Source organism: Sus scrofa, chromosome 7 (genome assembly GCF_054392235.1).
Source record: "Sus scrofa isolate SSC_HxYL_T2T_F1_AM1 chromosome 7, Sscrofa_HxYL_maternal_Yorkshire_Landrace_v2.0, whole genome shotgun sequence".
Taxonomy (NCBI): Eukaryota; Metazoa; Chordata; class Mammalia; order Artiodactyla; family Suidae; genus Sus; species Sus scrofa.
In genome coordinates this window covers 110190102-110214620 of record NC_139389.1, presented here as the reverse complement: position 1 = coordinate 110214620, position 24519 = coordinate 110190102, and the positions used below count along the sequence as shown (strand labels likewise).

The 24519-nt window shown below is 41.0% G+C and overlaps 1 protein-coding gene across 50 annotated transcripts in view; it reads right to left on the bottom strand.

Moving 5' to 3' along the window:
* Positions 1-2959: 2959 nt before the first annotated feature.
* The window catches only part of TTLL5 (tubulin tyrosine ligase like 5), a 309203-nt gene continuing 287643 nt past the window's right edge, over positions 2960-24519 (bottom strand). For 47 of the 50 annotated variants that reach the window (XR_014811162.1, XR_014811164.1, XR_014811165.1 and 44 more), the window contains one exon: positions 2960-3607. Coding sequence is in view for 44 of the 50 variants with exons in the window: in XM_084969822.1 (XP_084825948.1) it covers positions 3520-3607 (88 nt within the window). In the remaining 6 variants the exon portion in view is untranslated. The remainder of the gene's footprint in view (positions 3608-24519) is intronic. The other 3 variants (XR_014811163.1, XR_014811167.1, XR_014811166.1) reach the window with 1 other exon arrangement.

Sequence of the window (24519 nt, the reverse complement as noted above, 5' to 3'; positions counted from 1 at the left end):
GACTTGCTAAGTATCCTTAATTACCCTCTTCTTAATGCCATGTTCGCATCTACTAATCAGAGGTGACTGGAATCTCATGCACTGAATACACTGCTGGCTTTGCAAACCCCAGATGGTGGCACACCGTGCTGCCTCCGCCGCTGGAGAGGACTGCACTGCTGTCTGTGTCCCCTTCCCTCTTGCAGGGCATGTTTTTCTCAGACACACAGAGGCCGCGCGCGGCTCAGATTAGCAGGAAGTATATGCATCTGACCTCCATTTAACAGCAGGCAATATCACTTGGTGTGCATCCTCGCATATGGAAATATGCTGGTTTGCAAATTCACTATAAATGACCAACATCGCCAGTTTTGAAAATATCATCTCACCCTCAAAATCAGGTGAGAATTAGAGAAACTGTCTGTGGCACATGGCCTAAGAATATGAGGCTGATTCTGTTCTCAAGCTGAGGCCAGGGGAGCTCACCAGGGACGCCTATTCAGAGGAGGGGCCTCTTGCCAGGGATCTGGAGATGGGAGAGGCAAGGAAAGCACAATCCCGTAGTTCTCTTTAGAGGTCACTGATATCTGAGCAACACAGAATTGTTTTGTGGTTTCATATCCACCTGAAGCAACTATTTGCAGGGAGTGAGGAACCATGTGCCAGTTCCTGAAAAGCATGTTTCTCCATTGAAATCACTTTACCACTGGTTAAAAAAAAAAAAAAAAAAAAAAAATCCATCCGAAGCTAGAATTTACAAGGTGAAGGATGTGCACAATACGTTTGCACGTGTGTGTGTGTGTGTGTGTGTGTGTGTGTGTGTGTGTGTGTAGGTACGTGTATACCTTGCTCCTTCTGGAGTTGTCCCAAATTGAACTCAAGAATTTGGTCAGCAAGACTTTTTTCCTGCTTTGTCTATGCCCAACCAATTCTAAGAGCTCCTCACTTAGCCTCTATCCCATGTGGCTCCCATTTACTTCTGCATTTTGGGGGCAATACCCCCGCCCTGAAATCCTGGCTGGTGGATTGCGTTCCATCTGACCCATGGGAGCCACTGGGTCTGGAGAGGGGAGGCAGCATGCCTAGCTCTTCAGCCACAGCCAGAGCTACCCCAAATCGCAGAGTCTCTTCATGGATGGCAGTTATGCTCAATTTTTGGTGGGCATGAGAACCACACGGTGCTTATTTAAAATAGACAGTTTCAGGCTGCAGCTTTAGAGATGTCTTTAGGACTCAGCTTACCTAAAACTATATTTTGAGAAGCAGGGCCTTATACCTGACATCGTTGGTCCTTGAGGCTTAAATAAGGAAGAGAGAAATAATCTTTCTGGCCCTAGAAGAAATCTTCCTTTTTATCTAGCCTCAGAGGACATGCCCAGAATGCTGGCCTGTGGTTCATCCTAACAAATCAAGGCAATGAGCAGTGTTTCCCGAAGCGTCCCAAAGAAAATAGAACGGTCATTCCAAAGCTGCCTTTTATGTTAGAGCTCTATTCTTATCTTACTCAGATGATGCAAACATGGGCAGGGGTCTGAGGCCCAGCCTCCCCATTCCTCACGCCACTTATAGGCACCATAGAGACTTGAACCACCGTCTGTCCACCTTTAAAGATACACGCTTGTTTTGGGGAAGGTAAGGAGGGAGGATCATGTGATTTGCCTGTTTTATTACCCAGTCAAGTTCCAGGAGTAATGACATTAAGGCACTTGGGTACATGAAGGGAGAGAGCTGAAGTCTGATCTTATGCCTGATCAGCACGTGACGCCCCCAGTGAGAAATTTGCTTGAGGATGCAATTCTGGTGGTTTCCTAGGGCAATTCCAAACACTCTAGCTGCTTGGCTCATACCCTCTTACTGGGCTCATACCCTCTTACGCTTTTGCAAAAGACCCATGTGGTGAGGCTCCCCAAACACCTTATTTCCCAATTCTACACATCACAGGGGACTAGGAGAGAATTCTAATCTGTCTCCCCACCAGTTCATAACCAAGACAGTCCTCACACTGTTAACCAGAAGTCCCAGGAACATCTGGAACACATTCTCTCTGCTCTCCTGCAGCTGAGAGACCTTATCCCTCACAAGCAGACGGAGTGTGCCAGTGCGCTCAGACCTGTTGGACTCACTAAGAAAGCAATCGAGTCCCTCTTTCTCTGCCTTTTCGGGTGTCCTTTTTCTTTTAGTTTCAATGTTTAATCTATAGCATCTCATGGAAACCCCAGATGCTGGATTCTCACCCGACGACTCCCTGCGGCAGCTAGGTCAGCCTTCAGTGGGCTCTGCAGCCCACCTTTCAGCCTTTTCTTCAGTGGAAGCCAGAGAGAGGACCTGGGACAGAGGAGGAAGCAAGAGAGCAGAGGTCAAGCAGAAAGCAACGGGGCTGTGGGGCAGTGTTCGGACGCACTGTTAAGGTGAACACTGTACAACTGGCCACAGCCCCATGTGCCACTGGAGGGCCTGTCTGCCTTGGTCTGATAATAGAGGCACCCGCCAGTACCAGCTTTCCTGTGCGGGAGCTGCCCTGGGGAACAGACTGGACCCACCATCTGCTGAGACCAAATATAAGAATGAAATATCTCTTTAGAGCTCAGATTTCATTTTCTTTTTTTCTTTTTTCTTTTTGTCTTTTTGCCTCCTGTGACATATGGAGGTTCCCAGGCTAGGGGTCGAATCGGAGCTGTAGGCACCGGCCTACACCACAGCCACAGCAACTTGGGATCCGAGCTGCGTCTGAGACCTACACCACAGCTCATGGCAACGCTGGATCCTTAACCCACTGAGCAAGGCCAGGATTGAACCCACAGCCGCATGGTTCCTAGTCAGATTTGTTAACCACTGCACCATGACGGGAACTCCTAGAGCTCAGACTTCTTAACTGAAGTTTGAAAAACTGCCTGACAAAGAAATGAAATAAGTTGGTCCCCTTTCAGTCTTGTCTGTGAATACTGACTGTTGGGAAATTAGTAAATGGAAAAAAAGAAAATAAAAATAGACTTACTTTATTAATTTTAGAAATCAATAATTCCAAAGGGTACCTTTACTATGGCTCAGGTGGTCAGCAGCACACCGATTTTTCTCTTCTCTCTGGGAACCTCATGATGTAAGTGCCCCCTTCCCCTAAACCCTCTGGAAAGGGAAGAACAACTTTGGTAGATAATGTTGTTGGGATTTTAGGCTTGTAGGAGGTAAAGTTTAATACTGCAGTCTGGAAAAGAAGAGGAAGCAAAATACAAATAGCCAAAGAGCCTCTTTTATATCATCTCTGTGTGGTAGCAGGAGAGGGGCAGAGAAGACCTAAGCGGGGGCGGGGGGGGTGTGGTGAAAGGGGAAAAAGATACACGTGTGCTCTGATGGGGTATATCACGCATCAGCTGAATGTCCCCAAGCCAAGTTCCATCGAAAGCCAGCTGAGAGGTTTTCCTGTCGTCTCAGGAAAAGTCTGGATTGGTGATAGGCAACCATCTGCCGCCACTTCTGCTGGAAGGCATTGGGGACTGAGGCAGCAGAAAATACTCTGGACCCCTTGCAGCGCTGGTGGATGCTTCACTGGCAGTCACACACCAGGAGGATGGCATAGTGAGCAAGTTTTTCCTCCACGTCTTTGTGGTTCATCTTTTGGTGTGAGTAGGATCTGCAAGAGACAGTCACCACTAAGTGTCTGAAATGATGGGGGGGAGGGGTTTATTAATCGATAGCAAGGCTTGGATTAGTTGGCATTACTGAAGAATAAAGTAGCTGTGGCCCCAACAGATGAAGGTCACCTTGAAATAGAAAACTATTCATTTTAACTATTTTTGTTGGAAACCACTCGAAAACACTCCCATTCTTTTTGTGTGTGCGTAGTTTTCTTAGTTTCTCCCTGAACCCCCCATGAGAACATTTTCTCCCTCTTGCTTCGTAAATAGAAGATGCCAAATAAGTCAGCCTTTTCTAGAAACTCAGAGTCAGCATTATTAGCATTCGATATTGAACTGCATGGAAAAAGTGCTCAATGTACACTTTCAGACTGTCTAAATCTTCCCTACATGTCAGGTTGTCAGCTAACACTCTGCCTTGTACAACTGCCTTGTACCCCTGCCCCCATCCCCCCAATACACGCCTACACCCACCTCCCAGTTTAAGAAAGGAACATTTCCGTGACCCCAAATCTCCTATGAGACCCTCCCAATTCTTTCCCATTCCCCTGCTATTCTAAATTTTGTGTATATCTTTCTCTTGTTTGCTTTTTAAAGTCAGGTTTATTTACTACATACACTTACATCACTAAATCCTATACTGTTGAGTTTACGTGGTTTTGAATTGTATGGTGCTATTTTATTACGTGACTATTCTTATATGTGATCTCAGCACACAACTGGAAGAATTTCTTTAGATAGATACTTAGGAGTGGAACTGCCGGGTCAGAAATACTTGCATCTTCAACCCTCTAAAAATAATGCCAGATTATTTCCATAGTGGTTTATACCAACTTAGACCCCTCTGCCAGTGGATGAGCTTACTCCCATCCCACCTCCTCAATGAAGAAGTGGCACTGCCTGACTTAAAAACTTTTGTGAATCAAGTGAGGATACGATGGTGCCCTACTGTGGTTTTAATTAGCACCTGCTGGCTTAGGAATGAGGCCGAGGATCTTTTCAAGTATCTAGTATTGCACATACATGGTTTTTCTCTTGTGAAATGCTTGGACGTACCTTTTTCTTATTTCCCTATTGAGTTGTTGCTTCTTGAGGTTTATAAGCAGCTTTATTGAGATGTGATTCCATACCATACAATTTACCCATTTAACATGTACAATACAGTGGCTTTTAGTATATTCAGAGTTGTGCACCCCTCATCACAATCAGGTCTAGAACATTTTCACTGAAAGGAAATGAAAGCCCTTATCTCTTAGCCATCATCCCCACACATTTCATCCCCTAGCCCTAGGCCTCCATTAATCTACTGTCCCTATAGATCTGCCTATTCTGGACGTTTCATATAAGTGGAGTCATACATGTGGTCTTAGGTGTCCATCTGCTCTCCCTTACCATAGTGTTTTCAAGGGTCATCCACCTGCAGCATAAATCGGTACTCTATTCCTGTCTATGGCTGAGTAATATTCCATGTTGCGTATACTACATTTTATTTATCCACTCATTAGTTGATGCGAGTTTGAACTGTTTCCACTTCCTAGTTATTATTAATGATGCTGCTATAGACATTCATGTACGAGTTTTTGTGTAGACATACATTTTTATTTCTGTTGGGTTACATATGTTAGAATGGAATTGCTGTGTTACATGGGAACTCTGTTTTATGGTATGAGGATCTGCCACACTGATTTCCAAAGCAATTGCACCATTTTACATCATTCCCGTTGGCAGTATGTAAAGCTTCCAATTTTTCACATCCTCACCAACACTTGTTCGTTTTTTCTTTTGATTATCGCCATCCTGGTGGGTGTGAAGTGATATTCTGGTGTGTGTTTTTCCCTAGGCAGCACCCACAACATGTAGATATTCCCAGGTCAGGGATTGAAACCGAGCCTACAGTCACAGTAGTGACAATGCTGAGTCCTTAACCATTAGGCCACCTGGACACTCCATTGACTTATGTCTCCCCAGTGACTAATGTTGAGAATATTTTCATAAGCTTATAGGCACTGTATACCTTTTTTGGAGAAATGTCTCTTCAGTTTTTTTGCCCATTCAAAAAACTGAGTTGTGGGGTTCCCTTGTGCCATAGTGGGTTAAGGAACTGGTGTTATCACTGTAGTGGCTCAGGTTGCTGCTGTGGCACAGGTTCAATCCCCAGCCTGGGAACTTCCATGAGCTGCAAGTGCAGCAAACAAGCAGACAGGCAAACAAACAAACAATTTTAAAAATTGAGTTGCCTTTTAAATTACTGAGTTGTAAGACTTCTCTATATATTCTAGATACAAGTCCCATACCACATACATGATTTGCAAATATTTTCTCCCATTCTGTAGGTTTTCATTTCAATTTGATGGTATGCTTTGAAGCACAAAATTTGAACATTTTGATGATGTCCAGTTTGCCTATTTTTTTCTTTTGTTACTTATGCTTTTGATGTCATATCTAAGAAACCACTTACTGATTTTTTAAAGTTCTTTGCTTAATACCTGGATCCTAATTTTTTGCGGGGGTGTTATAAACACCTTCACCTAGTTTGTGACTTCTTCACTCTCTTTAGGGTATCTTTTTTTTTTTTTTTAAAGATATTGTTTCATGATTTATTAATTTAGAAGGAAAGTCCTACTCAGAGATAAAAATTAGATTGCATTTAGATATATATTATTAACAAGAGACTTTTTCAAAAAGTGATTTTGTTTTAAATGTTAAAACTTTAGAAAATCCAGGGCAGTCTCCATCAAAATTGTTTCATTTAAAGCCTTTTGAAAATGAAAAATTTCAAACGTCCACAAAAACTAGAAGAGTATAAGACACATCCCTGTTCCAATCTTCTCTCCACCTTTTTTTTTTCCCCAGAATACTTCAAAGCAAACCCAAGAAAACAAATCATTTCACCCATAAATACTTCAGCATGTATCTCTAACAGAAAAGAACTTAAGGATAAAAGGAAAACAAAACAAAACAAAAAAACCCACAATATCTTTTTGGTGTCTTAGAATAGAAATTCTTAATTTGAACAAAGTCAAACAATCAATGTTCACCTTTTTGGTATGTACTTTCCTTACATTATCGTCACAATGTATTGTCCTATAATGTCTTATAACAGGCACTTTTGTCTTTTGTATTTAAGTCTCTAATCCAACCTAAAATGAAGCACACATCTACTTTCACTTTTCCCCACAAAATAACTGTCCTGGCATTATTTATTGATAAAGCCATCCTTTCCTCTAACCCATCCTTTAACTGCAGTATCTCTAACATAAACTATTTCTGAATAGAAGACCAGTTTTCCATGCCAACACCACACTCTCTTAATTACTGCAGCTTGATAATAATCTTGAGAATAATTCTTGGTTTCTGGTAAGACAAGTCACGCATGGCCCTCTCTCTCTTTCATTCCCATCCTTTAGGATTAAGGCTGATGCTTGGCCCTTTTTTCTCCCATGTAAATTTTAGAATCAGCTTGTCAAATTAAAAAAAAAAAAATGAATGACTAATACCCCCTTCAAACTAAAGATCAATTCTGGGGAGAGCTGACATCTTATCAACTAACTTCATTTATGAATATCTCTCTCTCTCCATTAATGTGCTTTTTCTAAGTGACTCTTCATAGGGTTTTATAACTTTTAAAATAATAAGTTACATATCTTTTTTATATTTCCCCTTAGGTACATGATATGTTTTGATGCTTACAACTTTGACACAAAAGGTATTTTTTCTAAAATCACATGTTCTACCTGTTTGTTGCTCATCTAAGAAATGTAATTGATTTTGGAAAACTCTTATAAAGCCAATGATTTATTTGAACATTTGTTTTGGGTTTCCAATCAGACAAATACATTGTGTGAGAATAATGACAGCTTGCTTCTTCCTTTCTGATTCTAGGTCATTTCCCCACCCCACCCCCTTGATTCTACCTTCCTGACCAAGACTTTCAGTACAACGTTCAACACAAGAGCTGGGCTCTCTTGCCTTGCTCTGCATCTTAGAGGGAAAGTTTTTGGTTTCTCAACTAATAGAATGATGGTTGCTATTGGTTTTCTGTAGAGATACTCTATGATTAGGTTCCCTTCTATTCTTAGTGAGCTAGGAATCTTTTTTTAAGTCATGAGGACACTGAATCTTATCAAAATGCTCATTCTCTATCTACTGAGAGGAGCATATGATTTTTTTTACCCTTTAATCTGTAATTGTAGAAAATCAAATTAGTCAATTTTTAAATATCAAACAATCCTTGAATCTCTGATATGGACTCAACTTGATCATAACACATTGTCTTTTTTTAAAATTTATTTTTTATTTTTTTTCTCTATAGAGCTGCACCCCCAGCATATGGAAGTTCCCAGCCTAAGGGTCAAATCGGACCTGCAGCTGCTGGCCTACACCACAGTCACAGCAATGCAGGATCCGAGCCACGTCTGTCACCTACACCATGGCAAGACTGGATCCTTAAACCATTGAGTGAGGCCAGGGATCTAACCCACATCTTCATGGATACTAGTTGGGCTCGTTAACCGCCAAGCCACAGGATGAACTTCCCACATTGCCTTTTTGAATACTGCTGGACTCGGTTTGCAGATGTCCTATTCAGAATTTTTGTATTTATATCCACAATTAAGAAGACCTTTTAATTTTAGAACTTGTGGGGGGGCTGTCCTTATAAGGTTTTGATATTAAGATAATACCAGGAGTTAGGAGATGTGCCTTCTTTCCCTCTACTCTAGAACAGTTTGTAGACGATTGGTGTATCTGATCCTCAGATGTCCAGCAAAACAATAAAAGCTTAGTGTTGAATTTGTGCCAAGATTCTTGTTCGATTCAATTTCCTAATTAAAAGAATATGTGGACTTTACATTTCTCTTGAATAAATTTTTCTAAGTTAAATATGAAAACTGTATCCATCTCACCAAGTTTTAAAAGTGTATCAGAAAAAGGTTATTCATACTATCTTCCTACAGTCTGTTTAATCTCTGCGGGATGTATATAATAATGTCTCTAATTATTCCTCACGACGGTATGTTTATTTTCTATTTTATTGATTTTTTCTTTCATCCTTATTACTACTGAATTTACTTTTTTCTTTTTTGAACAACCTAAGTCAGATATTTAGCAATTGATTTTCAGCTTCTCCCCTTTCCCTAGCATAACATTTCCTTTAATATTGCTTCTTAATATCCCTCAGGTTAGTGCACTTGCGGCACATGGAAGTTCCCAGGCCAGGTATGGAATCGGAGCTGCAGCTGCCGGCCTACACCACAGCCACAGCGATGTGGGATCCGAGCCGCGTCTGTGACCAACACCACAGCTCAGGGCAATGCCAGATCTTTAGCCCACTGAGTGAGGCCAGGGATCAAACCTGTGTCCTCATGGATACTAGTCAGATTTGTTTCCCCTGAGCCACGATGGGAACTCCCCAAACAGTATTTTCTAATTAGGATTTTTTCGATGTTAACTCTTAGTTTCCAAACATTTGTGGATTTTCCAGTTGTCTTCCCGCTCCCCCCCACCCCAAATGTCCACAGCATGTAGAAGTTCCCTGGCCAGGGACTGAACCTGTGCCATAGCAGTGACCCAAGTTACTGCAGTGACAATGGCAGATCCTTAACCTTCTGGGCCACAGGAGAACTCCTCCAGTTGTCTTTGTTTTGACACTGTGATCAAGGAATAAGGTCTTTGAAATGTGATTTAAGGCCTCATACATAGTTTCTGCAAATACTCCATGGACACTTGCAAAGAATGTCTATTAGGCACTCAGTTCGATGTTCTATACATACCTATTATATTGAGCCTGTTAATTTTGTGGTTCAAATTTCCGAAAACATAATTGATTTTCAGACTGCTTGATCATGTAATTACTGAGTTACATGAAAACATTCCATTATGAAGATGGGGTTGTCTATTTCTCTGTGGTTCTGTTAAGTTTTTGCCCAATATATTTTCCATAAATATGCATTTTATTTAATTTTAAAAATCAGTAAATATACTAGTTAAAATAAGTCAACAAGAAAAGGTTAACTACTTTCCTGGTAAATCTGTAGATCTTTTAGCCATAATGTAGCAATCCTCTTTATTTCTCAATATGCTTTTTGCCTTAAAATCTATTTTGTCTGCTGACTATAGCTACATCCTCTTTGTATTTTTCCAACCTTTGTCCTTCATTCTCTCATCCTTTTTATATACTTAGGTTTTAGATGTGTCTCCTTCAAAGAGCCTAAAGTTGGATTCTTAAAAATCTAGGCTGACAATATACCCTGTTTTGGTCGACCATTTCTCCTAATTGTTACATTAGAAATCAGGCTCCCCAACCGCCCCCCTCGCCCGCCCCTGATGGCCTGCACTTCCCTCAACGTGCAAGTCCTGTCCTTGGCCCCCAAGTCCTTCATGATCTGGCTCCTCATCATCTCTGGAGGCCCCTCTATGCCCTTTCTGCCCCTTGCTCCCTCCACTGCGGCCCTACTGGGCTGCTTGTCTTTCCGGAACGCAGGAGCCAGTGTGCTCTTTGAGGCATGTGCTTGTGCTGTTCCCCGCCTGGAGTTCCCTTCCCCTCGCTTCCTTCGGGTCCTCAAACGCCACTCTGCCCGACGACTCTGTTTAGAATAGTGACCTCTTGTTCTCTACCTCCTTTCACGGCTTTCCCTTTCCTCTAGGACTCCCACGACTACCTAATGCACTATTTGTGTTACTGATGTGGTCTGTTGTCTACCTCTCCTGTCAGGGACTTTTGGTTGTTTTGTGCACTGCTCTGTGCCAGGTACCCAGTGCCAAGGGCAGTATGTAGCACGCAGCAGATGCTCGGTAAATACTTTCCAATGAATCAGTCTTTGACTCTCACTGGAACATTTAGTGTACTCACATTTTTGTAATTACTAATATTTTTATTTATTTCTATGATTTCCCCCCCTTTTTTTTGGTCTTTTTAAGGCTGCACCCATGGCATATGGAGGTTCCCAGGCTAGAGGATGAATTGGAGCTGTGGCTGCCGGTCTACAGCACAGCCACAGCAACTCAGGATCTGAGCCACATCTACTACGGCTCACGGCAACGCCGGATCCTTAACCTGCAACGCCGGATCCTTAACCTGCTGAGCAAGGCCAGGTATGGAAACTGCGTCCTCATGGATGTTAATCAGATTCGTTTCCACTGAGCCATGACGGGAACTCCTATTTCTACGATCTTAAGTTGTGCTTTGTATGTGCTCCACCTTTGCTGTGTTTTCTTTTTCTCCTTATGAATCTATTATTTTTCTCATTCCATTTTCTTTTTACTGCTTTGGAAATTTTACATTTCTAATCTTTTAGAAGTTACTCTATTCATTTTCACATTTGTATCTATGAACTACGTAAGGCTGAAGTTAATCAGTATCTTCACCTTTTCATTGCACCGTGTCAGGGGAGACTACTTCAACTTTGATCGTACCCTCTCTCTTGATTTATATGATATCGATGTTGGATATTTTCATCCTCATCACCTTTTAACCTCACAAGAATATTATCACTTCACTGGTTATTATGTTTATATTTGTCAATATTTTTATCCATTCTTGGCTCGTAATTCCTTCTTGAACCTTAGACCTTCTTTGGGTATCACTTTTCTCTGTTGAACTATTCTTCAGATTCCTTCTTTTTGTGGAGGTTTGCTAGGGACTAATTCTTTGGAGTTTTATGTGTTGAAAAATGTCTTTATTTCACCCTTATCCTTGAAAGATATTTTTGCTTAAAATACATATCTGGCTTGGGATTTTTTTTTCTTTGGTCATCAGTGGTAAGATTACACTGTATTTTTGTTTTTACTATTGCTGTTGAGAAATACGCTATCCATCAAACTGGTATTCCTTTGGTAAAGCTTCTTTTCCCTCTAGCTACTTTTAATATCTTCTTTGTCTTTGGTATCCTAAAATTTTAGTATGGTGTGTTTAGGGGTGGATTTCTTGTGATTCACTGCAATCTGAGTACCTTTTAATTAGTTTTAGACAATTTTTAGCCATTTCTCTTCAAATATTGTCTCTGTCCCATTTTTCTTTCCAGAACTCTGATTAGATGTCTATTAGGGATTCTCACCTGGTTTTCCAACACTTTTTCTTTCTGTACTACATTACAGATAATTTCTTTAAATATATCTTCAGCTCATTAAATCTCTCCTCAACTGGGTCTAATCTGTATTTGAGATTTTTAAACTTTAATTATTTTTTTAAACTATTTTTGTTTTTTCCATTATAGTTGGTTTACAGTGTTCTGTTAATTTTCTACTGTACAGCAAAGTGACCCAGTCATACACATATATACATTCTTTCTCTCACATTATCTTTATTTTTTCAATCTGAAACTGCCCCTTAGTTCTTTTTCAAATCTGCTTGGTTATAATTTTAATCTCCTGGTTTTACTCATACTTTTATTCCCTCCTTTAATTTCCCTAAACATATGATAAAGTTTTTTTTTTTTAATTGTATGCATGGTAATTTCAGTATCTTAGTCTTTGCAAGTCTGATATTGATATGTTATTTTTGCTGGCTTTTATGGTTCTGTGTTTCCTTATTTGTTTTATAATTTTAAACTGTTATCTCACAGTTCTTAGAATGTTACCTGTGGGAATTATTCAAGATATAAGCCGAAGGAGGATTTCGCCAGAAAAAAAATATTTTTTTTAATTCTACTGAGTGCCTGGGGCCACCAGTAGCTTAGGATCACCTTAAACTAAAGTCTCAGTGAGAAGTTTTTTGGAGCACCTAGGGAACATGATTCCTTGCCCAAGCTGACATGAGGGCCAGCTTGTGATCAGGAATGGTCAGAGGAGAGTCCCTACTCCAGCCCCTTCTGTGCTGAGGTTCAAGACAGGCAGTTTTTTTCTAGGGCCTGAGTGGGTGGAGGGGCGGTGGGAGGAGAGGTTTCTATCTGGTTAACCTTCGCATGGGGAACACAGCCCTTAGGGGGTCCCATCTTTAGGTGGAGGGTCTCCAGTTAGACTTTCACCTGGTGATCTGCCTGTTGGCCCTTACGCCTGCCACAATTCTGGTGTACAGCTGCTTCAATCCCTACTCCTGCCTGGTGACCCAGAGCTGGGGTCATTAGGGAAGGAAGGGTACATAGAATAATAATGTTACTGTATTTCCCCCCTCACTGCCTCTGTGGCCATGATTACAGCCCAGCTCTTTTTTTTAGAACCTCAAAAAGCCAGCCATTGTGCCATATGTTATATTCTAGATATAAGGAACTCTGTCTAGTCACTTATGATGGAACACATAATGTGAGAAAAAAGAATGTATACATGTAAGTGTAACTGGGTCGCCATGCTGTACAGTGGATATAAGCCAGCCATTGAAATTAACCCATTCTCTTTTTTGCTTTGCTGTCCTAATGTGGAAATTGTTTGTTGGTCAAATGTCTAAGGATCATACTGTCTATTTACACACTCACTTGGCATTTCTCAAAGTTCCATCTTACTAGGTGAAACAATAAGCAACATAAACATAAATTATCATCATAATAGCTTTAAAAAAAATCTCAAGGCACCTATAAAATACATTATTCTGGGAGTTCCCATCGTGACTCAGTGGTTAATGAATCCGAATAGGAACCATGAGGTTGCGGGTTCAGTCCTTGGCCTTGCTCAGTGGGTTAAGGATCCGGCGTTGCCATGAGCTGTGGTGTAGGTGGCAGACGCGGCTCAGATCCTGCGTTGCTGTGGCTCTGGCGTAGGCTGGTGGCTACAGCTCCAATTAGACCCCTAGCTTGGGAACCTCCATATGCCGCAGGAGTGGCTCAAGAAAAAAGACAAAAACAACAACAACAAAAAACATTATTCTGGTTTGACAACTATCAGAGTCCAACAAACCCAATTTTTTCTTCCAGCTATCACCAGATTATAGTAACTGCCTTGTGTTTCTTCCTTTTTTTGGGGGGGGGTGGCTCTACCTGCAGCATGTAGAACTTCCTGGGCCAGGGATCAAATCTGCACCAGAGCAGTGACTTTAGCCACTGCAGTGATGCCACATCCTTAACCTGCAGTGCCACAAGGGAACTCCCTGCCTTGTGTTACTTTAACATAGCAAATAAAAGAATTTTAAACATTTACCAAGGTGAAATATACCATGACAGGCATCTAGGGACGGCGAGGGCACAGCAGATTCACATTCTACTCTCACTTTAAGGCATACATTCCCCAAGCAGAACAGTGGACAGACTTTCCCAAGTTATCTAAATCATTGTTTCTTAAACTGTTTTGGGGGTGGTGGTGGTTAGGGTGAGGGGAGGGGACTGTGTCTGCATGTGTCCCTCATTTCCCCTGCTATACCCTTTTAAGCACAGATACTATGTCTTTCAAACCTTCATGTGACCCAAGCTCCCAGTGTTTCTGCCCTGTGAATATTTACACGGGGCTGCTTGATAAATATTTGACTGACTGATGTGGAAAATGACCAATGCATAGCAGTGTTCCTGATGGGAATTAAGAGACTTTCAACTACCAATACAAACTCTGCATCTGCAAATGGCCAAAGGCCTGGTGGTGCTAAGCAGCACCCCAATCCACGCTCCAGACCAGAGCTCCTACTACCAGCTGTCTGAAGGGGACGCAGATTTCCAATGAGATCATCTGACCACGGCTTTTCTAGTTTCATCACGACTTCCATTCCAATAAGGGAGGCCCAGACATCGAACAACATGAACATATAACTGGGATTATTCTTTTCCCTCCAAGTTCTGAAGTGATTCAGAGAAATAAAAATAAAAACTTATTTTTAAAAATAATCTAAATGTAAAGACTTTTAAAATTGTGCCTCTTAGATTTGTCCCCCAGGCCTTTCCAACTGATCTGAGTGGCCCTGGTAGTAATCTCTGGCAGCATACTGGTTTGGTAAGAGAGGGTGAATGAATCGCTTTATTTATATCCTGAGTGACATTAGAAGAAAGGGACAGCTGGGGAGTGAGGGCCAACCTGCTGGCCCCTCACCTTCCTGGGCACAGTGCTTGTATGCAGGAATGAACAACACAGGCACAAGAGCATCAGATCCATTTCATGAAACCCTGCCTGGGTGACACAAAGGCAGCGGGCACAGCTGCAGGGGGTTTGTTGAAAGCAACGGCAGCCCCCGCGGGACTGTGAAATGCAGTCACATGGGAAAAGGAGCTGACTGCCCACGGCAGCACGAGCCTCCTAGGAGTCCTTCTGCATGTCTAATGAGAAACCAGCATGGGCTCAGGTGTACATCCATGGGGGCGATTACCTCCTACTTGCAAATGAGTGCTGAATAGCTGTAATAAAATGCTATTTTAAGGAATTTTACTGTAAAGAACTGAAGTCATGTAAATGGTACACACCTTACTCTTTTAAGAAAGCTATACTCACCTAATTTCCAAAAGTGTATTTAATTCTTACTAACCTGTAAAAACTATGTTACCCTTATGCTGGTTCATTTTCTTATTACGACAAACTCTAAAATGAGCGGGGTAAAGTTACATCGTGGAAGAGGATGATATAAATCTATCTGAATGACTTTCAGATGTCACTCAGTGAAAAGTGTTTCTTTTTTTTAAACTACATTCAGATACTGAGTATCTGAAGGGCAGACCATTTAACATATTTGCTCAGAACTTCTTTTTGCATAAGGGTACTTGATAACTTTCCTTTCGTTAAAATTTAAAAATTCCAAGACTGATCTAAATCAAAGTCCTTGGGATCTAATTCTATGATTCATCTACATTCATCTAGTTTTAAAGCATAATCCACTTAAGCATATCTGATATATATATATATTCACATATGTTTTATATATTTTTACGTAATGTCTACATATAAAATGTTTATATACAATGGACATGTAAATAAAATCTGAGCTTATAAAATAAGTCACTAAATCATTACAAGGGAAATTATTTCACAAAAGGTTTCTTTTCTTTCTTTAGATTTAATTTCTTCATAGAGAGTTCCAGAAATGAAGAGCGGTAGAGCAATAAATGCCATGGACCTTGATCTGATTTCTTCTATTCATTAGCCTTCTAATCTTTGTAATTTAATAATGATTATTGTTTTCTAAATATAGGATAAATTCATGCTCACTATAGAAAATCTTTGGTAAGGTTTAAAAATGATTTTTTTTTTTTTTTTTTTTTTTTGCTTTTTAGGGCTGCACTAGAGCCCTAAAAAGAGGCTCCCAGGCTAGGGGTCTAATCGGAGCTACAGCTGCCAGACCATGCCAGAGCCACAGCAACGCAGGATCCAAGCCACATCTGTGACCTACACCACAGCTCACGGCAATGCCAGATCCTTAACCCACTGAGCGAGGCTAGGGATCGGAACCCACAACCTCATGGTTCTTACTTGGATTAGTTTCCACTTCGCCACAAATTGCAACTCCTAAAAATGAATTTTTATATAGCTTTGAATTCAAAAGAACTGATGTACAGCGGGATCTTGCCTATTCTAGAACAATTATTTCCAGCCTGATAAAAATTCAATCTCACTCCTCCTACAGTAGATGCAATATTAATTCAAAAAGGGCACTGGATACCAGTTCTTTGCCTAAGGATCAGGAGAACAGCAGACTTTCAATTATCTGAGGAAAGTAAATAAAGCGACCCTAAACAAGTGACTTTCTTCTTTTTCTTTTTCTTTTTCAGGTTGCACCTGTGGCATATGGAAGTTCCCAGGCTAGGGGTCAAATTGGAGCTGCAGCTGGAGCCCACACCACAGCCACAGCAACGGAGGATCTGAGCTGCATCTGCGACCTATGCTGCAGCTGGTGGCAACATTGGATCCTTAACCCACTGAATGAGGCCAGGGATCGAACCCACAACCTCACAGCAGACACTGTCGGGTTTTTAACCCTTTGGGCCAGGATGGGAACTCCCCAGTGGCTTTAAAACTTTTTTTTTTTTTTTTTTTTTTTTTTTTTTACTGTCATGCATAGTAAAAAATACATTTCGTATGAACACAAATATAAATATCTTTAAGACATAAAGTCTCACAAAACAACTATTACTTTTATTATAGATGGATCCTGGTACTTTTCTTTCTATTCCATTCTGTTCCATTGTGGGGGGAGGGAGGAAGAAGTTACAAGCAGTGGTATGCTAGTAAATGTTTAACAACTGGCTCTCTGTGGTACAGTAAGCAAACAAAAGCCCTGGCTTTGTGTCATTGGCTGATTTCAACCAGAGCTGAGTTCAAGTAAGTGATGTGAAATTACTGGAGGAAGGGTTGAGAAGAAGCATGCACGCTAGCTCTGGTGAGCCTGCTAATGACCCACTTAATTGATCTGATGACCCACTTCTAGGTCACCACCTACAGTTTAAAAACTGCTGCTCTATAGTCTAGACAATCAAATTCCTTAGTAGGTTTGTGGGAAGCTGAGAGGAGCCAGTGGACACTGTTTCCAGGAAGTACTGAATGAGGATACATGTGCTGGGATGACAAGCTGCCTAGGACCAGAGAGGAACACCTCATGCCCTCTCTGCCTTGGGCATCTCTGATCTACTCTGCCATCAACTTCTTCAAGACTGATCATCTTGGGAAAGTGAGAGGTACCAGCAGTCACCCTAGGAAAATCACAATCTCTCTGAGCTTCTGTTTAACAATACCTTGGGTATCTCACTGCATTGTTGTAAGATAATCCACAGGTTGTAAGATAATTCTGATAATTGTCAAGGAATCTATAGGACAGTATTCATGTAAAAATGACTGAATTCAATGAAATCTTATTCACAGGCAATTAAATATCATCCATCTTTGCATCTGAGCTCATCAAGCATTCCCACCTCTTGATCTCTCCTCTGCAGTTCTCTGAGAACCTGAAACAGCCCCGTAGCTGTCTCAAGGCTGGTTTCTTGGACTCCTCCGCTTGCTCCTTTTCCTCCTTTGCACCCTGTTGCTCTTTCTTACATCCCTGCCCTCAGAGAATTTGTCCACTGACAGTTTTAACAGTTAGGTCTACAAGGACGACTGCTAAACTCTACATCCAGCTCTGACTTCTCCCTGGCTTTTGAGAAGACTTTCCTGAGTTTAATGTTCAGCCATCATTCCAAATTTGACTTTTAAAACATATCCAGGAAGCACTGAGAGTCTCAAAGAGGATCAACCCAAAGAAGACCACACCAAGACCATACCACTGTAATTAAAATGGCAAAAGCTAAAGATAGAGAATATTGAAAACAGCAAGGGAAAGACAACAAGTTGCATACAAAGAAATTCCTATAACACTATCAGCTGACTTTTCAGCAGAAATTCTACAAGCCAGAAGGGAGTGGCATGGTATATTTTAAGTGCGGAAAGAGGAGAATCTACAACCAAGAATACTCTACCCGACAAGGCTTTCATTTAGATATGATGGAGAGAGAAAAAGTTTTACAGACAAGCAAAAGCTAAAAGAGTTCAGCACTACCAAACCAGCTTCACAAGAAATGTTAAAGGGACTTCTTTAAATGAAAAAGGCCACAATTAGGAACATAAAAATTACGAAAGGTAAAACCTCATTGGTAAAGGCAAACATACAGTAAAGGTAGTAAATCAGCTATGGATAAAGCTAGCTGGAAGGTTAAAAGATAAAAGTAGTAAAATCATCTATATCCACAGTAAGATGGTAAGGGTAAGATATATGCAAAACAAAAAGATGTAAATATGAGGTTAAACCAGTAAACATTGTGGGGGGAGGGAGTTAAAATGCAGAGTTGTAAAAATGTTTCTGAACTTAAGAGATCTGCAACTTAAACATGTATATCTATAGTGCCGTGTACGGTGTGGGGGTACAGTAAATAACAATGAAACGTCTTTGTATGGTGACGTATTATAACTAGACTGACCACAGTGATCATTTTGAAACGTATAGAAATACCAAATCACTATGTTGTGTAACAGGAACTAACAGAGGTCAGACATATTTCAAAAACAAACAAACTCATAGAAAAAAAGGTAAGATTTGCGGTTACTAGAGGCAGGGGGTGAAGGGAGGTGGACTTAGACGAAGGTGGTCAAAGGTACGTGATAAATATGATTACTGCTGCTGTATGTTACATATGAAAGTTGTTAAGAGACTAAACCTTTAGAGCTCTCATCACAAGAACATACGTGTTTTCTATTTCTTTAATTTTGTATCTATATGAGACGATGAATATTCCCTAAATTTATAGTAATAATCATTTTGTGATATATATAAATAAAATCGTTATTCTGTATACCTTAAACTTATACAGTGCTGCATGTTAATTATATCTCAATAAAAGCAAAAGAAAAAAAACGAAATATGTGCTCATAAAATAAAATAAAATACTGACAGTGTCATCTGTCCCACTCATCCACAATCACTCATCCACAATCCTGGGAGCACTCATCCTGTCAGTGGCACTTGTATTATCTCAGTTACCCAGGGTGAATTTAAAAGAGCTTACAACCATCTCACACTTATTGGGAAGGCTACTATAAAGAAAAAAAAAAAAGAAAAAGAAAAAGAAAATAACAAGTGTTGGGGAGAATGTGGAGAGAAGGAGCCCTTGAGCACTGTTGGTCGGAATGTAAAGTGGTGCAGCAAACACCTAAAAACAGAATTATCATACAATCCAGATATTCCACTTCTGCGTATATACCCACAAGAACCAAAAGCAGGGTACTGAACAGATATTTGCACACTCATGTTCACTGCAGCACTATTCACACAGCCAAAATGTGAATGCAACCCAAGCATCCACCCATGGATGACAGGAAGGAATTCTGACATGTGCTACAACACAAAGGATCCTTGAGGACACTCTGCTGAGTTAAACATGCCAGTCACAAAATGACTGATACTATATGATTCCACTGACGTGCAGTATCTAGGGTACACAAATTCACAGAGACAGAAAGTAGAATGGTGGTTGCCAGGGAGTGGAGGAGGGGAAATGAGAGTTAGTGTTTAAAGGGTACAAAGTTTCAATTGTGCAAGACAGGTGGATGGTGGTGATGGTTGGACAAAGTGTAGATATACTTAATCTGTACAGTTAATACACTGAACTGTACACTTAAAAATGGTTAAAATGGTAAATTTTGGTTGCGTATTTTGCTACAATTAAAAAGAACATATTCAAAGAATAGTATACACTGATCTATCACTTATTCTGCTCCAGGCACCCTATGACGTACTTACTGCATATATTGTCTTATGGTCTTACGTAGTCCTATATTTGTACAGATGCTAAGGGTGGAAAGTGGGGGGAAATCTATTGTTTTTTTCTGCTTAGCATCCCTTCCTATCTGCTTACGGTTCCAGCTCCTTCCACCTCCTCTGGGAAATTGCTCTTTACCTCTTCTCTTCCAATCAGGTGATAACGGCCAGACTGCAGATGTTAGTCCTATACCTTTTTTGTTCCTTTTTGTATGTTTTAGGGCAACACCTGTGGTTTATGGAAGTTCCCAGGCTAGGGGATGAACTGGAGCTATAGCCATACACCACAGCCACAGCAAAGTGGGATTTGAGCTGCATCTGCGACCTATACCACAGCTCACAGCAACACTGGATCCTTAACTCACTGAGCGAGGCCAGGGATTGAACCTGCATCCTCACGGATACCAGTTGGGTTTGTAACCGCTGAGCTACAACAGAAATTTCCACTCCTATACCTTGTGATCACAAAAGTCGGCAAATGATCCGGACTTGGCCAAAGTCACCATCCCTTTCTCAGTGGCAATTGCCTTACGAGGTGGCCATGTCATCCAACCAAAGCCAGTTGCAGCCTTTCCTTAGGATGTATATGCACTCACATAGAAAGAGAAGAGTTCTCTTTACTCTGTGGTCATTAAACTGGAAAGAATTAGGCTGGAGCAGCTGCTTAAATTACACCCCTCCACCTGACCTTGCTATGTAGAAGAAACCATGGAAAGAAGAAAGAGGGAGGTTAGTGAAACTGTGAAGAGACATGAAGACAGACAAAGAATGATGGAGAGAAAGATGATGAGGCAGAGAGTGGTGGGAATAAACAAAGTTCTAACCACACTTAATTCTTGGGTCCATCCCAATCCTCTCTAGTAATGTGAGTTAAAAAACCCCCTTCTTCTTAGCTCTGTAAGTTGTGGTTTGTTATTGCAACCAAATGTGTTCTCGATACCACCACTGGAGACCCAGATGTCAGAATCACTAGAATGAAGTTGAGAGCTCGAGTTCTGAAAATAAATAAAATAACAAGCCCAGAGAAAGAACACAGAGGAGAAAAACCGAAGGGTACAAGTGACCTAACGTACCCCTCAGAAGGACCACCCTGATCTTTGCTGGAGCAAAGGGCTGGCCAGGCATTTGGAAGAAAATTAATCTTAGAACTATGTCTGTTTTCTAAAGAGAATCAGAGGAAGGAAGAATCATACAAGTCTCAACTGAAAAGTGAGGCAGGAAGGACATGCCTCATAGTTGTGTTAAGTGAAAAAAGAAAAAAAATCCATGTAAAACTACAGCACCTGGGATATGGCAGGTGCTCAACAGACCAGACCGCTACTACGGGTGTCAGGAGTTTTCAAACTGTAGTGACAAAAAGAAGAGACAAATGGAAGACTAAAATTACCATGTGAAGAAATAGAGAATGAGCTTGAAGGCTGTATATAGTAACTTAAATTTCACTTCTTCAAGGTCTCTCTACTTTCAAAACTGTTTCTGTTTGTTTTTGAAAAGGAATCTGTGTACACATTTTAAAAAATTCAAACAACACAAAAGGATAATGAGTTTAAAGTGTCTCTTCCACCCTAGACTCCTTGTTACTGGTAGGTATGACTGTATCCTTCTCAGAATAGTCTATATACACATATAAACAAATATATGATAAACATATATTCCTTCTCCCCTCTTTACACAAATGGGAGCATAACTTAGAGTGGCATTTCTTTTTTTAAATCTTTCACTTAGCGATATATCTCAGCAATTGTTCCACACCCACATAAGCATCTCCTTCAGGAGAACTCTTTAGGTAATCCACAGAAATACTATTTGAATTCCCAGACACTGTTTGAGTGTGGGTCATCTTGTGAAATCCTCCTACCAGCTCACTCTCTAGTTCCACAGCTTTTTGTAAGGAAAACCGAAACGAACCCTAGAACCAGTCTGTCATCTTGTTATCGTGCAACCAGGAGATAACAGGAAACAGCCTCTTCCTCTCTTACAGCAAAGGGCCACCCAAGGGGGAGTTCCAGCAAAGCAGGAGCCAAATATTGGAGCTTAGTGTTTGGAGATGTTCCTACAAGTGATGGCTCTTAAGAGTGCTCAGAAAGTAAAGGGAGTTTCACCTCAGGTTAGCATCACTTTAGAGACAAAAAAGACAGCTGTAGGTGAAGAGAAGTTTCACCTTGGGCAGGAATGGTGACAGCTTTGCCACACAGACTCTGATGGTTAGACAAACATTAGACAATCAAGCTGACAATGCTACTAAATTTAGAGGCTAAAGCTACTGGAAACTCAGTGTACTTACTGAGGAATCAGATGTCAACTCGCTATTATCACAAAGCAGGTGTCCTCTGGATCCTTTGAACTAAAGCTTGAGTTCAACTCACATCCATCCCTCTGTTGTAAAGATCTTCCTATTAGTTCTCAAAAGGCTTCTGGATATGTCTGTTACTTTATATTTATCTTCCAAACTAATCCATACAGCCCACTCATCATTTTTATTACTTTTCATTGGATTTTCTGTAACGCACCATCTCTCTGGGCATTATGTTCACTGCATGCCCATTTCTAAGCTCCTATCTTGTAACCCTTTTTTTGGCCTATTAACAATAAAAGGATGATTAGAGCAGTTTCTTGACCTTTTATGACCTATGCTCCATCAGTCAAGATTTTGTCCCATTTTACTTTCCGCAGTTTGTTTTATGAAATCTATGAATTTCTTATCACTTTCCATATATAAAATTATATTATAGTTTGACTATGGTTTTTTCAAACTTATGATCTCTTCCCTCCACCTTTCCCCCAGGGATATACCTCTGGTTGAGAATTACTGCATTAGATACAGACTTAAGAATGAATTGTACAGTTTCTCTTCAATCTAGTCCACAAATGCTCTTCTTCATTCCCAGACAAACTTGTCCTTAGTGTCAAAATTTTCTGTCTGCCAGATCAGAACAATCTTAGCTTGACAGAAAGGTAGAATGGCCAACAGACTGTATCAGAGCACCCATGTATTTGATGAAGGTGAATCTACGTTACCATGTGAAAATTGCCAATTTGTCCATCTCTTAACTTTTTATTTTTCCTTTATTAAAAACAAAACACAACTGGTGCGGTAGGCAGCCTTTAAGATGGCCTCCTGTGACGCCTGCCTCCTGGTACTCACGTGGTTATGTAATTCCCCTGGGTTTGGACCAGACTTATTGACTTACTGCTTACAAAGAGAATACAGCAAAAGTTAGGACATGTCACTTCCGAGGTTAAGATACATAAAAAAAAGACTGTGGCTTCTGCCTTGGGTGCTCTCTCATTCTCTCACATATTGCTTATCCCGGGGAGACCAGCTGCCACGTTGTGAGTCAGTTGTATTAGTTTACTCAGGCGGCCATAAGCTAATACCACATAATGGCTGGCTTAAAAACAACATAAGTTTATTTTCTCACAGTTCAAGAGGCTGCAAGTCCAAGATTAAAGTGCAGGCAGGCTTGGTCCTTCCGTGGCCTCTCTCCTTGGCATGCAGATGGCTCCCTTCTCCTTGTGTCCTCGAGGGCCTCTCCTCTGTCTATCCCTGCCATCTCTCTCCAGGTCCAAAGTTCCTCTTCTTGTAAGGACACCAGTCAGACTGGATTAGGCTCCACCCATATGACCTCCTTTTATTTACTACCTCCTGAAAGGCCCCTTCTTCAAATACAGTCACATTGTGAAGAACTGGGGGTTAAAATTTCACATTTGAACTGGTGTGAGGGGGCACATCTTGCTTCATACGGCAGCCCTTTGGAGAGGACTGAGCAGAAAGAAGCCTGCCAATAACCATGTGAGCGGCCTTGGAAACAGGCCCCCCAGTTGAGCCTTCAGATGTGATCACAGCTCCCAGGTGACAACGTGACGACACCCTCATGAGAGACCCTAAAGCCAGAGGTCCCCAGCGAAGCTAGAATGCCTGACTCACAGAAACTGTGAGATAATAAATGTATGTTGTTTTAAGCCATAATTTTGGGACAAAATTTGTTATACAGTCATAGATAACTAACACAACCAATAACCTCACGTACCAACAAAGAAAGTTTGTCTCAGGTGGGATGCTTGGGCAAAAAATACTGTGGCTACATGAACTTCTTTGTTAATTGGGATTAAGGCTTAGTTTTGCCTCACTTCAAACCTTGCTGAAAATGAATCAACATACTTTTCTGTCAAAATTTTTGTCTTTGATGACTGAAGAGTGAGACTGTTCTAGGTGTTACTTAATAATAAAAAGAAAAAATCAACAAAATTTTCACAGCACTACCTCATCTAGTTTTCACAGCCACCCAAGAAGACACAGTAGCTATTTTAATTCAGGTGCCAAGCAAAGCACTTGACACAGAGCGGGCATTCAAAAAATACTTCTAAATTGGGGTTCCCATCGTGGCTCAGCAGTATGAACCTGACTAGTACCCATGACATGGGTTCGACTGCTGGCCTCGCTCAGTGGGTTAAGAATCCAGCTTTGCTGTGAGCTGCAGTGTAGGTCGCAGATGTGGCTCAGATCTGGCGTTGCTGTGGCTGTGGTGTAGGCTGGCAGCTGCAGCTCTGATTCAGCCCCTAGCCTCGGAACCTCCATATGCCTCGGGTGCAGCCCTAAAAAGAAAGCAAACAAAAAACAACCTTCTAAATGAATGTATTTCCATTTTACAGAAGAATAAATTGAGCCTGAAGACATTCACTAACTTGTCGAAGATCACACAGTTACTAAGTGGCAATTATGATAATATCAACCAAGTCTAGGATTTTTTTTCCTACTGTACCATGTTACCCAATATATTTGCT